Source organism: Oratosquilla oratoria, chromosome 13, assembly GCF_046742065.1.
Source record: "Oratosquilla oratoria isolate Oo_2021 chromosome 13, ASM4674206v1, whole genome shotgun sequence".
In the NCBI taxonomy this organism is placed as follows: Eukaryota; Metazoa; Arthropoda; class Malacostraca; order Stomatopoda; family Squillidae; genus Oratosquilla; species Oratosquilla oratoria.
The window spans coordinates 39,486,887-39,504,386 of record NC_134789.1 but is presented as its reverse complement, the minus strand read 5'-3'; the positions used below and the strand labels follow the sequence as shown (position 1 = coordinate 39,504,386).

Sequence of the window (17,500 nt, the reverse complement as noted above, 5' to 3'; positions counted from 1 at the left end):
AGAAGAAGAAGAAGAAGAAGAAGAAGAAGAAGAAGAAGAAGAAGAAGAAGAAGAAGAAGAAGAAGAAGAAGAAGAAGAAGAAGAAGAAGAAGAAGAAACGGGATGATATAGACAGATTAGTCCCTATCAGTTTAAGGGGATCAAATTAATAAAATCGTCTGACATCACTCGGAACAAAATGTGCAATGCACGTGCTAGAAATGTTCATCAAGTGCCAAGAGTGGTGTTGGCAGGAGGCAGACAGGTCGTGGAGAACATTGTGACGCACATGTTTGTTGCAGTGAGAAAAATTAGCATAATTCTAAATGACTGTTGGTTTATCCATTGACCTGAACTTGCAAATGAATAGGATTCTTTTTTATTCATACGTAAGCATATTTCAATATTTCACCAGGTAATCTTGTTCAGCTGAGGGATTTTTTGTTCTGGCCAGCTGTTCCTTTTTTCTTTCCTATTTCTTCCTTAAGTGCTATTTTTTCCTAGACGGTCCCTTTCATTAACTGTTAACGTTAAGTTTTCTTCCTCAACCTCTTGATGGTTATCCAACTCTTCTTAAGAGACTGATGGTAATTCTTCCATAATAACGTCACACTTCACAGTCCCAGTGGCTTTGTTCCTGTGGTCAAGGATTTGATCCACCGATGCAAACAAGGTTATCATGATAAAACAACAGGGCAGGACTCGCAGTAATGGGTATAAACTGGACAAATTTAGATTTAAGAAGGAAATAGGCAAGAATTGGTTTACTAATAGGGTGGTCGATGAATGGAATAAACTTAGTAACCATGTAGTAAGCGCTGAAACTATCAGTTGTTTTAAAAAACTATTAGACAACTTTATGGATGGGGATGACAGGTGGTGATGGATACGGAGCTGCCTAGTGTAGGCCTTATGGTCTCTTGTAGTCTCCTTTATTCTTATGTTCTTATGTTATGTTCTTATGTTTCTTCAGGGGTTTCTTTAACCACCGTCGGCTTAAGTTCACCAGGAGTTGTCTTTTCAGCCCCCTTTTCACCATTCATTATAGGAGCCCATCTTCGGTCAATTTCTTCTTCCATGTATCTTTTCTTCCTCAAATGCTCATCGAATCTTCTATCCAAGTAGTGCATATGGTATTTGATGTGACATGAAGAACCTCCATACCTAACAAAATTGTTGTACCCAGTAAAGTAATGCTTGGCAAACGCATCACTGACAGGGGGTACATTCTCCCCAGATTTCTTTTTTTTTTTTCAAAGACACCAAATTCTGCATCTGTATATTCAAAATATGGGTCGTCTCATAAATTCTCATTAAACAGAAGAAGTATTGCATGAAACTTCTCTATATTCTTTCCGACAGAAGAGGATTTAGTTTTGCCGTATAAATCAAGGAAAACCTCCGTATGTTCCACTCAAAATTATGCTGCTAACTGTCCGCCGGTGGATCGAGAGACGACTCCGATAGTCTCCTGGCACTAGTCGATAGTCACGGACACTGAATGTGCTCTGGAAAAGATATGCAGTACAGCATATACTGTACACACACGCCCACGTATATGTATGTACACATCTGTGTGTGTGTGTGCGTGTGTGTGTGTGTGTGTGTGTGTGTGTATGTGCGTGTGTGTGCGTGTGTGTGTGTGTGTGTGTGTGTGTGTGTGTGTGTGTGTGTGTGTGTGTGTGTGTGTGTGTGTGTGTGTGTGTGTGTGTGTGTCACCTCGGATCTACTGCAGCCTCTTTTCGAGACAGCCAGACACCACCCTACGGCAGTGAGCTCAGAGCTCATTATTAGCAGATCTCTGGGTAGGTCTGAGACCACTCACACTCCACACACCGGGAATGCTAGGTCACAACTCCTTGACTAACGAGCCGTGTGTGTACGTGTGTGTGTGCGTATGTCTGTGTGTATGTGCAAACACAAAATCAACTCCTCGGTGTAGAGATATTCCCTCAAAGTAAAGCGTAAAGATGAAATCGGAGGTCTCGCGTCTGTTTCCGCGTAAAAACAAAGAAGGGAGGAACGGGGGAAGAATAAGTGGGCATAAACAAAACCGCGTCCGAGGCTGAAACCTGAAGTCGTGATCACTGAAACGTGAGATGAAACATTAACTGCTCTTTTACTGACGGAAAAAGAAATGACTGAATGCGCTCGTGGGGCACCGTCACTATTTCTACATTGGTTAAACTCACGTTTTTCCACTCCATTGTAATAAGGATTGGATTTGTCCTCTTTTAAACATACTCTGAGGTTGTGTATGTGCTTTTAAATTCATATGATCGTACATAATATCCAGGTACAATGTAACACACAAACATAGATTCAGACACAAACACACACACACACACACACACACACACACACACACACACACACACACACACACACACACACGTACCTCGGGTACATATGTATATATATATATATATATATATATATATATATATATACATATATATACAAATACACACAATGTATGTATTCGTAGCTTTTATGTTAACCAAGAGAAGTGAAATAGTTCAACCATGTGATTTTAACAGTTTCTCGTTTTTATTCCCAGAAATGGTCTCCTTTGGCAAGGCAAGCGACCAGTGGCATCCCTACAGGGACGCGCAGCATCGGTGCTATGGAAAAGCTGGAGAATAAAGTGAATAAAAAAGAAACAAAGAAATTAGTAAATCATCAGTGAACTAGGAACAATAGCATTTTCCAGGTAAAAAAGAAAAAAAGTAAAAAGAAAAGAAAATTTCGTTTCCAGAAGGCACCAAAGAAGTAAAACAGTCCTTAAAAAAAAAAAAAAAAAAAAAAAAAAAAAAAAAAAAAAAAAAAAAAAGGTGTGAGTATCTGTTCACTCCCCCAGCAGGGATCAGAAAGAAACGAAAGGAGGCACAGCACAGAAAGGAAGACTAAAGAGAAAACATGAGCAGCCCACCTCTTCGGGTACTCCTCCTTCGCCTCCTCTTCCTCCTTCCGCTCCTCATGATCCTCACCTCGGCTCTCGGTAAGTACTCCGTTCAGACATCGATTCTTCACGTGAGCGATTCGGTCCGATTTTTCATCGGTGGCAAAGTCGCGGTCAAATCCCTTGACCTACCCAATCGTTTCCACTTTCCAGATACAGTGTTCGTACCTGAGAATTTGGTGCATTTTTCTGTATATGAAGATGAATTCTAGCTTAAGGTGATGTGGTAAATTTTGGGACAAATGTCCTGATCCATCGTCTTCACTATGCAGATTTTGAGTTTGTTCATAAACATTTAATTTTTCTGTGCAACTGTACACGTGTTCCTGTAGGGTGAATACGGTACAGGAAAAAAATCAGTCATAAATAAAAGCTAAATTTCATTTTTTTTTTTTTTAATGTTTCACGACCTCTGTCCACTCTTGCATCGTAAAGGTCAGCTGACTCCGTTAACCTTCTTTTGGAGATGCAACGTTTCGTATCAACCATTTAAACGTCGCCAGGTACAGTGCCGCCGTTGCCAGACGATTTTATAAATTTGTGTGCTCGAGAATGATATTTTTTGGTTTCTCGAAATACCAAGACTCCAATTGCCTCCCTCATAAAAAAAAAAATAAAAAAAAAAAAAATCTTGTTTCTTAGCTACACTTTACACCTGAAACCGTCACGTTCCGGAGCTTCAGCTGAAAGCGGTGATGCTTCAGCTGAAAGCGGTGATGGGTCGTATTAGTCAGAAGCTGAGTCATTGATACCCGGACGGTGTGTCAGGGTTAAAAAAAAAAAGAAAAAAAAAAAAAACGCCAACACTTTCCAGTACAACTCCGGAGACCCTTCTGGAAGGTGGAAACCGGTTCCAGCCCGAAGAACCAACCCTTACTACCGGGATCGCGCCAACTGCAGCTTCATTCCGGGGGCGGTCAGATCAAACACTGCGAAACATTGTCCGCTTGTGTGTGTTTACCCGACTGTAGTGTTCATGGAAGGAGCAACGCTTGTGGTGTCCTGTTGCGTCTCTCCAATTAGCACACCTACCTTCAAAAGCTAGGTGTGTGTTTGTGTGTGTGTGTGTGTGTGTGTGTGTGTGTGTGTGTGTGTGTGTGTGTGTGTGTGTGTGTGTGTGTGTGTGCGTGTGCTGTTTTTGTTGTTGTCGTTGTTGTTGTTGTTGTTGTTGTTGTGTGTATATACATATATATATTTATATATGTATATATATATATATATATATATATATATATATATATGTGTGTGTGTGTGTGTTTGTGTATGTGTGTGTGTATATATATATATGTGTGTGTGTGTGTGTGTGTGTGTGTGTGTGTGTGTGTGTGTGTGTGTGTGTGTGTGTGTGTGTGTGTGTGTGTGTATGTTGTGTGTATGCGTGCATGTATGTGTGTTCTGGCTTCTGATTTTATTAAATCAAGAAACACCTCCTTCAGAGTGAAAGAACTAAAATACTTTCATCTTACCATTATTCAGCCACGAGAAACCCTGAGCTCAAGGACTAAAAGCTATGACCTAGGAAGACACCTACTGACCCAGTACATGGGCCACATCCATTCCCAAATTGTCAAAACATTATTTCTGAAAAAAGGATAGCTTGTTCCCCCTTTTCACCTCGGATAGCTCGTTCGGCTTTAAAAAGCGGACATTCCACGGACATGGAAAAACCAAGTGCCGAATAAGGGAACAAGGCACCTGACTGCTGTGGTGTGTGGTCCCTTTTCTCCTGCTTGTTGAGAGATTCAATAAGTTAGTGTCGCTTTCTCGGGGGGGATGGAGGTGCTTGTGTTCAGCTTCTTAAAAAAAAAAACAAGAGTAGAGAGAACGTGTGTGTGTGTGTGTTTGTGTGTGTGTGTGTGTGTGTGTGTGTGTGTGTGTGTGTGTGTGTGTGTGTGTGTGTGTGTGTGTGTGTGTGTGTGTGTGTGTGTGTGTGTGTGTGTTCGTGCGTGCGTGTGTGTGTGATGGTGTTGTTCCTCTATCCTTAGTAGTTTCTACGCTTTCGGTATGAAGAAAAGTTGTTGTTGTTGTTGTTGCCGCTGTTGTGGGCTGCAGTTTACTAGCGCCTCTATCCTTGTGGAAAATATCGCGCATTGCGCTACGATGAAGTTTCCCTAAATGAAATTTTGGGAGTGAATGCCAACACCGATCAAGATTTTCAAGGGAGTAAGACAGGAGAGATTAACATTAACTAAACTTGGTTAAGCTGTTTATTATTGATTTAAGAAAAAATGCTACATAACTACATACGCATACGAGGTTTTCAATATCTCTGCAGTGTAGGGTGGCCATGCCAATGTACACATGTACATTAAAAGTTTTACAAACACAATTTCACTCCCTTTTCAAGATTGGAGAATGATCCCTAAGGATAGAAGAGCTGGTTATCTCAGTGCCAACACAATGGATGTAAAGGCTCGCTTTTTGGATTCCCTGTCCACACGGTGTGAGTCAAACGCAGTGCAGAGAGGCACAGCTCATGAACATCAAGGTCCCGACCGCAGAAGTTGGTTTAGTGACAGCGCTGAACAGACGACGATCCCCGCCTTCCAACACTTATCTACGGATCAGATGCGGGGAACATTCCTTAGGGCCATCCCCGCCTTCCAACACTTATCTACGGATCAGATGCGGGGAACATTCCTTAGGGCCATCCCCGCCTTCCAACACTTATTTACGGATCAGATGCGGGGAACATTCCTTAGGGCCATCCCTGCCTCCCAACACTTATCTACGGATGAGATGCGGGGAACATTCCTTAGGGCCATCCCCACCTTCCAACACTTATCTACGGATGAGATGCGGGGAACATTCCTTAGGGCCATCCCCGCCTTCCAACACTTATCTACGGATCAGATGCGGAGAACGTCCCTTTGAGCCGGGTCATCCATTGAAAATCCTCTCCCCGCACGTTTTCCACCTCTCTACGCTAACGACACAACAAAGCTTTCGCCACTCCATCAACTCATCTCTCTAATTCATTTCATTTTCGAAATGCTAAAGGCGCATAATACTGTTTGCAGCATAAGTGATGTGCCCATTAATCTTGCGCTGCAGCCGACATCGTTTTGAAACTCGAAAATACTCATAACAACTTCGTTTTGAAACTCAAATCTACTCATAATAAGTTTGAATTCTGGATCTCTCTACCTCAGAAGGCAAGGTTCTTGAGAATACGAGACGATAACGAACGACTAAAGGATATTCTGTTGAAATAAAAACGTTTTTATAATCAGCAGCCCAAAAGCGTGGAGGTAAATGGAGTTACGTCGACGAGTTTTCGTCATTGGGCGCCGAAAGGATGTTAAAGCGAGTGAGTAATGTTTATTTTCCCTCGGGGGCTTTTTTTCATCAAGACATTCATTTACAGGGTACACGCTAATGAAATCAGGATGTTAGTGTTCAGAACTTGCTGCACTGCGTGGTGGTAGAAAAAAAACAAAAACAAAAAAACGGTAGCGTCGAAAAACAAAGAAGACGAAATAAAAAGTAATGTGTGCTTTTTTACAAAAAGAAAAAAGTAATAAATGTAATTTATTTGTTCTGCATTATTCTCGTGTAACAGGGTAGCACTATTCTTCTGGAAGAATACTGATAGTGTGTGATGTAGAGGACTAGCAAGCCTTACAAGTTAGTATAGTATTTAGTTAGTATAGTATATAAAAAAATATATCGTATAATATATACTATAGAATAGTATATAGTACAGTGCAAATCTAAAGCTTAAAGGCCGTACAATCTTTCAACAGCTTTTTACCATTAGGATATAAAAGTTTACCTGGTTTTCTTGTTAAGTTCATCTAGCTCACTGATAAATGATAACACAATTTTGGTAAGTATACCCAATGAAGCTAGAAAAGTTCTACTTTGGATTTGTAGAAAGCGTTCACCAAGTCTTGCGAAACGTTTTAAAAGTCCCGCATTAACTCTCACACTTGAGCAATCTCATTGCAAACGTAAGTGGTCGCAACAACTTCCTTAATATGTACAAACGCGAGAACAGTTTCCCAAAACCCTTCATTCTTTTTCTTTTCTTTTCGTTATGTTCTACGTACTTTCTGCGTGGTTCCGGCCTTTCTTTGCGATTTCTCTATCCAAGGCTGAAATCTTCATTTTCGTTCATTGTTATATTTCTTCTACATTTAACAATACGCCACCCCTCCCTATCATATAGAGAGCATTATATCATATGCGTAGGTATTGTAACAGACCTCACAGTTTAATACCATCATTATTATCATTATTATTATTAATATTCTTATGATCTGTTATGTTTTTATATACATACAAATACACACGCATATACATACACATATACTTTATGCAAAGAAAACACAAAGCATACGTGATGAACTATTTTTGCAGAAACCACCGGAAAATTGAAAAAACAGATACCGAACGTTTTCGTCTATTAAGACATTATATATATATATATATATATATATATATATGTATGTATATATATATATATGTATGTATATTTATACATATGTATTGTATATATATATATATATATATAATTATACAGCCAATGAAGCTATATGTAAAATATTAAATGGTCCACAGTGAACAGATTTGCATGTTATCAACCACATTAATTCTCTTTGATTCCATACCATCACAGTCGAGACTGACAAGGAGCTCGATGGAAGCATATATACAGAAATTGATACTTGGTAAAGGATTACAAAGGCGGAGGATACCGACAGGAGACCGTCTGGTCCATAACTAGGTCTGATGCGAAAGTAATATATGATAATAATAGATAAAAATAAATAGATGAAAATTATGATGATGTTGATAATATGAATAGAATAAATAAATACATAGGTATAGTTAAATAACAGACAGGTAAATAGTAAATAATAATAAATTGATAGATAACTAATAATAAATGAAAATAATCAAGCAAATTATAATAAACAGACAAATAATAACAAACAAATAAACAATATAGGTGTTTATCTAAACGAATCTTAAATTGAAGAACTCGAACCCAGCTCAGACGTAACAAGTGATAGTGACTTAGCCCACTACGTTATCAAGAGAGATAGTGTATTGGGCTAAGTCACTATCACTTGTTACGTCTGAGCTGGGTTCGAGTCTTTAGCTTCACCACGTATCAGTTTCCATATATATATGCTTACATCGAGCTCCTCATCAGTCTCGACTGTGATGGTTTGGAATTAAATTGAATTAATGTTGTTGAAAATATGGACCAGAGCTCAAACTATGCCAAAAATAAGATGCGCAACTTTAAACATTGCCACATACATGGACAAAGAAGAAGAAATCATTGAAACTATGCTGAGAAGAAAATAGATTTATTTGGTATGGCGGAGACAAGACAGTTTGGAAAGGAAAGAGGAAAAGATTTAGGTGGTGGATTTGTTTTGATGTACAGTGGAGTTGAAACAGGAAGAAGAAAACATGGAGTAGCAATCAAGATAGGACCAACACTCTCACCATATATTCAAAACGTAAAATTGATAAATGAGAGACATATGTACCGTGTACTGAACATCAAAGGTAAACGATACTTTATATATCAGGTGTATGCACCACAACAATGACACACCGATGAGGAAAAAGTGAGTTTTTGGAGATTCTGGAGGATAACATTAATATGAACCCAGATAATGTCACTATAATCATGAGTGATTTTAATGCTAGGGTAGGACAGGGCAGAAGGGGTATACAGGACATCATTGGGCCGTTTGGAGAAGAAGTGAAAAACAGAGAAGAGGAATATCTGATAGATTAACATGAAGATTATGAACTGCTTTTTTAAAAATAAAGATGAAAATATGTATACAAGATACAGATGGAATCAGTTAACCGATCAGTTTAACCAAAGGTCCATTATTGACTACATGCTGACATCAGATAAAAGATTATTCAACAACGTGAAAGTTCTACCAGGTGATTCGCTAAATTCATAACACAGACTTCTAATTGGAGATTTGAATATTAAGAAGATAAAACAAAGACAAATACAAAAGAGAAAAATCATCAAAGTTCAGTCATTAAAAGATGCTGAAAGAAAAGACAAGTATCAGGTAGCAATAGATGAGAAAATTAATCTCAGAGAGGAAGCAGCTGAGGATTGGGAAGATCTTCGGGAAACAGTTAAAGGTGTAGCAGAAGAAACGTTAAGAACAAAAATGGTGGAAGTAAGAAAAGACATACACCATGGTGGAGAGAGGAAGCAAAGTGTGCAGTAAAAGAGAAAGTGAAGGCACTAAGAAATTGGTTCAGACATAAAACACATGAAACAAGAGTAGAGTATGCCACTTCAAGAAATAAGGCTGAATAAATGAAGAGAACAGAACAACAAAATGTTTGGAAGAAGTTAGGAGAGGCAATAGAACAAGATCTAAAAGGTAGTAAGAAAAAAATCTTTGGATTAGCAAAATCATATTGGAGAGACAAGAGTATGGTGCATAACATTAAGGATGACGAAGGTAATGTTATTGTAGAACCCAACAAGATAAGTAAGAAATGGCAGAGTTATTTTAAAAACCTACTGGATGTGGGAGGTGAAGACATAGATGAATATATAGAGAACAAAGAGGACGTTGAAGAGAGACAAGACCAAGATGACGAAATAACAAGAAACGACCTAAAAGAAGCCCTGAAGAAGATAAAAAACAATAAAGCACCGGGATGTGATGCCTTACCGATCGAACTGATAAAGGAGGGAAGTGAAGACCCTAAAAGAGAAGATATTGACAATATTAAACAAGGCCTGGAGAGAAGCAATTCCACAAAGTTGGGGCAAAACCATTATACTACTGGTCTATAAAGGTAAAGGCGACTCAGGTTTCTGTGGTAATCATAAAGGTATCTCTCTCATCAATCAAGTAGCTAAATTTTATGAAAGAATCCAAGAAAAGAGAGGAAGAACAGTGATAGAGCCGAAGCTAGGAGAAGAAAAGTTTGAATATAGAAACGATAGAAGTATATCTGACCCAATTTTTATTTTAAGAATGGGCATGGAAAAATGCTGGGAGTATAAAAAAAATGTATCGTGCTTTTATAGACTTAACAAAAGCATTTGACTCCGTTCCAAGAAAGAAATTATGAAAATGTTTAGTGGAGGAGTATGGAATGACAAGTAATCTGCAGAAAGCCATAGAAAGTATATATAAGCCGTGTCCGTGCCTTGTTAGGACTGGTTATGAGAAAGATGAATGGTTTGATGTAACAATAGGAGTGAAACAAGGAAGTGTGCTGTCCCCATTACTATTCATAGCATATGTGGATAACATTACTAAAAAGTATAAAAAGAGAATAAGAGATCAATGAGAAGAGAATGGAGATATACTAGTGTATGCGGATGACATTGGCTGCTGGTGTAACGACAGATTGCAGTTAGAAAGAGCTCTAAGTTGTTGGAAAATATGCTTTAATGAGGCGGGAATAAGCATTAATATTCAAAAGACTGAAATACTAACCATCACAAAAAAAAAATTATGACATTTCAGAAATAATGAGCGAAAATGAATATGATAAAGAAACACAGTGTGTTAAGTATCTGGAAAGCGTGTTTACAAAAGATGGATGCAAGAATAGAGAAGAGACAACTGAAAGAATATCAAAGTACAGTAGAGTTGTCTGTGCCTTGTACCCTATCCTAAAATATATAAATGCCACTACAGAGACAAAAGAAACTATTTTTGAATAAGTTTTGGTACCGATTTCAATATATGCAGCTGAAATAAGAGAAATGATTGGAGTAACATCAATTAGAAGTAAAATAGAAAAGCCACAACTAAGGTGGTTTGGGCACCTGGAGAGAATGGATGAAGAGCGAATTGCAAAGAAAAGATGAAGCTGGAGACCAGAAGGTAGTAGATCTAGAGGTAGACCGAAGAAAAGGTAGAAAGATGGAGTTGAAGAAATCCTAGAGGCAAATGGATCACGAAAAACGGAGGATTTGAGGGAAGAGAAAGCTTTGAGAGGACAATCTGGAGAAGTGTGCTGGCCCAACTGACAGGCTGAAAGCCTACCTGGGAGCAGAAGTAAAAAGTAAGAAAATATGCACACACACACACACACACACACACACACACACACACACACACACACACACACACACACACACACACACACACACACACACACACACACACACACACACGTATATGTATATATCTATATATATATACATATATATATGTATATATATATATGTATGAATATATGCATATTTATGCATATACATATATATATAGGTATACATGTATACATATATATATATATATATATATATATATATATATATGTATATATATATATATATATATATATATATATATATATATATATGTATGTATGTATGTATAATCAGAGGTAGTTTGAATGGTAGAGACGAAGGACTAAAATTGGAAGATATGACCATAAAACTATTAGCGTATATTGATGACGCTGACATCATGATAGAGAATCAAGCAGAAACGAAAAACATGATGGCGCTCTTTAAAGAAGCTGTAAAAAATTTTGAACTCAAGATCAATGAGAGTAATACAAATATGATGAAGGTAGAAAGAGAGTCCAATTTGCCAGAAAGGGTACAGATTGCGGGGATGAACATAGAAAGTCTCAAAGATTTAAAATGCTTAGGAGTAAAGGTGACCAGCGGTGGAAGAATGAAACAGGAAATGGAAGCCAGAATCGGAGCAGGAAATCGATGTTACTACAGTGCTCAATAGGGGAGGACGACCACTTGAACGACCAAGAAAAGACTTGAGAAGATCCGTTGAAGAAGATGTGCAGATATGCAGAATAGAACCAAGAGAATGGAAGGAGGAGGTGGCACAGGACAGAAAGACATAGCGAGACGTTTCAATAGTGGTTATGGATCCCCAAGTGGCCCGAAGACCAGCGGAGTAAGAGAGAATATCAGTATACATACATATATATATATATATATATATATAAATATATATATATATATATATATATATATATATATATATATATATATGTTTCTATCTGTTTTACTGTCCTCAGTAATTGATTTCATTCTACTCATTCTCTCTCTCTCTCTCTCTCTCTCTCTCTCTCTCTCTCTCTCTCTCTCTCTCTCTCTCTCTATCTATTATCTCTCTCTCTCTTTCTTTCTCTCTCTTTCTCTTTCTCTCCTTCTCTCATTTTCACTGACTGCTTCCCTTCTGTCCTCTCTCTCTCCCTCTACCCACTGGTGTTACCACTGTTACTCCATCTACTGTTCCCTTCTATAGTGTTATATTTCGTCTCTTTTTTTCTACTTTCTTTTCATCACTGCCTTTACGTGCGAAAGTCATTCACAATATTCTTCTGTAGGAAGTCTGTTAAAATTACTCTGTCTAAGAGAGGGGAATTAAACTGAACTTAAATTTTGATCGTTTCTTCCCGAATTGTAATACACTTGGCTATGTAAGTTACACCAAGGGACTTCCATCTGGAATCCTCAATTTGATCACTAGGTCAGTTCGCATTAGCGTCATGATTTCTTTAGACCAATGATATTCACTTTTACATCTAAATACCTCCCCTAAGGCTGTAGCTTTTCTCCCATGAACCAATTGAACTTTCTCCTCCTACACCTTTTCTCCAATCAGAAAGGCTGTTACAAATCCCATAATCAACATAGGTTACTAAAGCAATTTCGAAATCAATGCACTATTAACTTAGTTTTCTTACTGTTACATCAGTATAACAGCAATTAGATTGGGCCCAGCGGTTGTTTGTAAACTTTTAGGCGAGGAGCAAGGTTATGCAATTCCTTTGCTTACGAACTCTTGCTTACTAAACGTCCAACTCATGAAAATTAAATTCTCGCCATCTACCCCTCTATCTACCTCACTTGTCTACATTTATCTATGAGCCTCATCTACGAGCCTCTGACACTCTCTCCCTCTCTCTCTGTGACTTATTCTCACTAACTGCTTTTCTTCTGTCCTCACTCTTCCCTCTCTTTTTCTCTCTCTCTGTCTCTCTTTCTTTTATTCTCATTGACTGCTACCCTTCTGTCCTTTCTCTCTCTCTCTCTCTCTCTCTCTCTCTCTCTCTCTCTCTCTCTCTCTCTCTCTCTCTCCCACTCCCACGCGAGCGTGCTCTTGAATTGTCAATAGCCTTTTGCTGCATTTCAAAAGAAACGACGTCAGAGGCAGCATGACCCATTATAAAACAAAAGAATTAGTTGCGCCCGAACCGCCGGATGAATAAAAGAAAAGCACAAAAAGGGGAAATTAAAACTGTGTAAACATACTCACGCTCATACAAACGAACACACAAATGATCCTACATACCACGTACACACTAATGCATGTATACACACAAAGGCATGCATGGAAACACACGCATGACAGAAGCCTACAAGAAAGAAAAACATATCAAAGCTTATTATGTATATATATATATACATATATATATATATATATATATATATATATATACATATGTATACATACATACTGTATATATAACATATGTATATATATATACTGTATATATATACATATATAAATAAATATATATATATACGTATATATATATGTACATATACATATATATATGTATATATATATATATATATATATATATATATATATATATATATATATATATATGGATAGAGCAACATAGTAATGAAATACTTCAACCACTCACCACTAATTGACTTGCTCGGTGCCCGACGATTTCATTAAGCCAAAGAGCCTCCCCCCCCCATCCCGCTAACCCTTATCTTCCCACTACTCCACCTAGGCAACATCAGGGTTAAGGTCAGTTATTAAGATCACACTAACGAGGGAAAACAACTGAACATCTAGGTCTCTGCTTGCTAGAAGTACTGAAACATAAGCTAGTATGAAAAACCAAGCCTGTGTACGTATCTTTATGGATTCGGTTTTTTTTTTTTTTTTTTTTTTTTTAACGAGCAATGATAAAAAACGTGGGGGTGGGGGTTGCAAGAGAGAAATTTCTGAATGCAGGAGACCGACTTTGCATAAGGATTTACTTGAGCCGGACGCAGCGCTCGAACGTAAAAGTCCCGACCTAGCAAAAACCTGAACGACTAGGAACGACAATTATCTTTTGTTCTATTCACAAGCATAATGGTATGAATAACAAAATAGCATAACCAAACAATGAGGTATATCCATCATATATGTGCCAACCAAGTCGAGTACAAAACTGGTCAATTACCTCCGAAGAATCTTGAAATAGAGATAGATCAATAGACACATGATGAATATATAAGAATAAACAAGTAGATAAACTATACATCAATAAGAATTCAGAAACTTATGAATAGATTATGTTCGAGCTGGACTAAGCAATCACGAAAGATATAATACCGGACAGACTTCAAATCCTGTAACAATCAAGTAAGTAACAAAGCCATCGGTGAGCGCGCGGGCACACACACACACACACACACACACACACACACACACACACACACACACACACTCACACACACACACACACACTCACACACACACACACACACACACACACACACACACACACACACACACACACACACTCACACACACACACACACACACACACACACACACACACAATCACACACAAATGAAAAAAATGTAAGCCCACTAGAGTAGTACGCAGCAGAGCCTTTTTCAGTATTGAGAATAGAAAAGAGGGAAAGTCTATTTTTTTTTATTACAAAGAAATCACGGTTGATGGCATTTCAATCGAGAAAACTATGATAAATGTATTTATTACCTGAATGCTCTTAGCACTCTATCTGTGGAAATCCTTTGCAAGTGCTATTAATGACAAAAATTAGTATGCAGTTAAATGATGGAATACTTATCTATTTATCAATTTATTTCTATTATTATTAGTTTTATCGAATTTCATTTTCAGCTTCTAAGATACTAATACAAACATATAAAATACACACACACACATACATATCTATATATATATATATATATATATATATATGTATGTATATATATATATATATGCATTTATATATATATACATATATATATGTATATATGTATGTATATATGTATATATATATGTATATATATATATATATATAGTATCGTTCACTAGGTACGGGGTACTGGTATATGTAGATTCGTATTAAGTTTATACCATTTTATTCAAAGCTTTCAGGTTTTGCAGTTATGGTATATACACTGTCAACTGTTAAACAGAACGATACATTAATGTGGTTACATATATATAACTGTTTATCACACCACTTCTTGTTGCACAACACCCGTCATCGTCCCAACTCCTCGTCTCGGCCACGCTACCCTCGTGGTCATTGCCCGGAAGTGACATCTCAGCACTTTCTTGTGTTGGGTTTAGTCTTTAGTCTTTACATTAATTTCGAGAAGGTCCGTTGTCTCACATGGGTGGTGCAACTGCATTGATTATGTATTGTTGTCTATTATCATACATGTTAATTATATATCCAGGGGAGGATCGTTAGTATACGTAATTTGTGTTTTGTGTTTGTTTGGTTACTCGGATGTTCATGTGCGTTCGTATGTCTGTTTGGTGGTCGAGTTGTTGTTGCAGACCCGAAGATTGCTGACTTAATTCTTAGTCAGCTAGAAGGGCCTGACATTGAGTGGGTGAGTGAGTGAGGGAGTGAGTGAGGGAGTGTGAGCGAGTGACGTTACTCATCATGTATATGGTGGCGTATACATATCTATATATATATATCACTTGTGACAAATGTAGTAACTCATTTGTTAATCACAACTAACACCACAGTCGGACGAAAGAAAGAGTTGAGTAAGCGAAACTATATATTTCGATTGCTAACTGCAACCCTTTTCAGTAGTACAAAGTGGAAGGAGGATGCTATCTTTAATAGCAACCTCTTACAAAAGAAAGAGAACTTGGAAAAAAATAAATGACACTACCCCAACCCTATGTGACCTGAGTATGACATGAGGTCGGGGGAGGAAACTTTTTGACAATTTGTTTGGTGATGAATAATCCTGATATCATATCTGGGGTCCATTGACCCTTGGAAATATGAATAAGGTCAGATCTCTCCCAGTCCATCCGGTGATTAAATTTATTTACGTGTTGAAACACGGCTGGATTTTCTTGGCCATACTTCATCGACCTCTTGTGTTCATTCAATCTTGTCCTTAGATCTCTCCCCGTCTGATCTCTGTTTGGGAGTAAACACATAGAATACGATCTCTCAACCTCTGGGACTTTTTCTCCAAACCTTTAGGGATTGTAGCCCCCCATTTTTAGGACATGAATTAACTTCTATCAGGTCCCAATTAACAAAATTAACTTATTCTCATTGGTTCCTGGATAAAGCCCTCAGCCAAGCCAGAACAAGCTTTTTCAATCCCCCTTCCACTAAGCCAAAGGAGAGACAAAATCCCCTACTCGTCCCCATCTCAGAGTCCATCAGTTACTTGTCCAAATTTCTTTCCAAAGAGAAGGTAAATCTAATTCATAATTACCCTAATACTATTAATAAAAAAGTTGTTAATGTTCACCAGAGGTTGAGAGAAAATCATATTCCAGGTGTTTACTCCCTTACATGTAAAGATTGCAACCTTTCATATATAGTTGTGATATGTATATATATATGCGAGTATACATATACACATAAAAAACAAAAGGAGGTTGTTGATATACAAACATAAAAAATAAAAAGGGTATATATATATATATGTATATATATATATATATATATATATATATATATATGTATTTATACACGAGTATACATATACACATAAAAAACAAAAGGAGGTTGTTGATATACAAACATAAAAAATAAAAAGGGTATATATATATATATATACATATAAATATGTATATACACGAATATACATATACACAAAACAGAAAACCGATAAGGATGTTTTTGAAATACAAACATAAACAAATAAACAAAAACATAAATGAATACACGAATAAAATAAGATAAATGACATGAACGTTAACGAAATAAATCATCAAAAGTCATGGAGTAGGAGAGGATGTAGTAAATATTCTAGGAGTTAAATTAGATTTAATTTTCAGTACCAATGGCTTGAATATTCTGATCTGTTAAATCTAGATTCTGTAATGTTCATTTACTTAAATAATAGAAAGAGAACTACACAGCACATATGAATACTATTATCTTCTAGCTTTGTGTGGGTTTCAGTTGTCTGGTGGATCTTGGGCACCGATGTTAAGTACCTTTACTGGGTAGTGCTTGACCCAGGAATCTTTGATTATTTGTTTTGATACATGAGGGTGGAAAAATAGATAAATGGATAAATATATAAGAAAAATAAAAGAGAAGGAGTGAGTGAGTGAGTGAGAGAGTGGGAGAGAGAGAGAGAGAGAGAGAGAGAGAGAGAGAGAGAGAGAGAGAGAGAGAGAGAGAGAGAGAGAGAGAGAGAGAGAGAGAGAGAGGAGAGAAGGAGGGAGAGAGAGAGAGAGAGAGAGAGAGAGAGAGAGAGAGAGAGAGAGAGAGAGAGAGAAAAGAGAGAGAGAAGGAGAGAGAGAGAGAGAGATAACTCGACTATTGTTTATGTATTTTCGTTTATCTTTTTTTTA

The 17,500-nt window shown here is 37.4% G+C and overlaps 1 protein-coding gene across 2 annotated transcripts in view; it reads left to right on the top strand.

The window, feature by feature from the left end:
* Positions 1-17,500, top strand: part of LOC143032392 (uncharacterized) — a 587,435-nt gene that overhangs the window by 322,054 nt on the left and 247,881 nt on the right. For both annotated transcript variants that reach the window (XM_076197094.1, XM_076197093.1), the window contains one exon: positions 2,540-2,980. In XM_076197094.1, coding sequence (XP_076053209.1) covers positions 2,899-2,980 — 82 coding nt within the window. In that variant the 5' untranslated portion in view covers positions 2,540-2,898. The remainder of the gene's footprint in view (positions 1-2,539; positions 2,981-17,500) is intronic.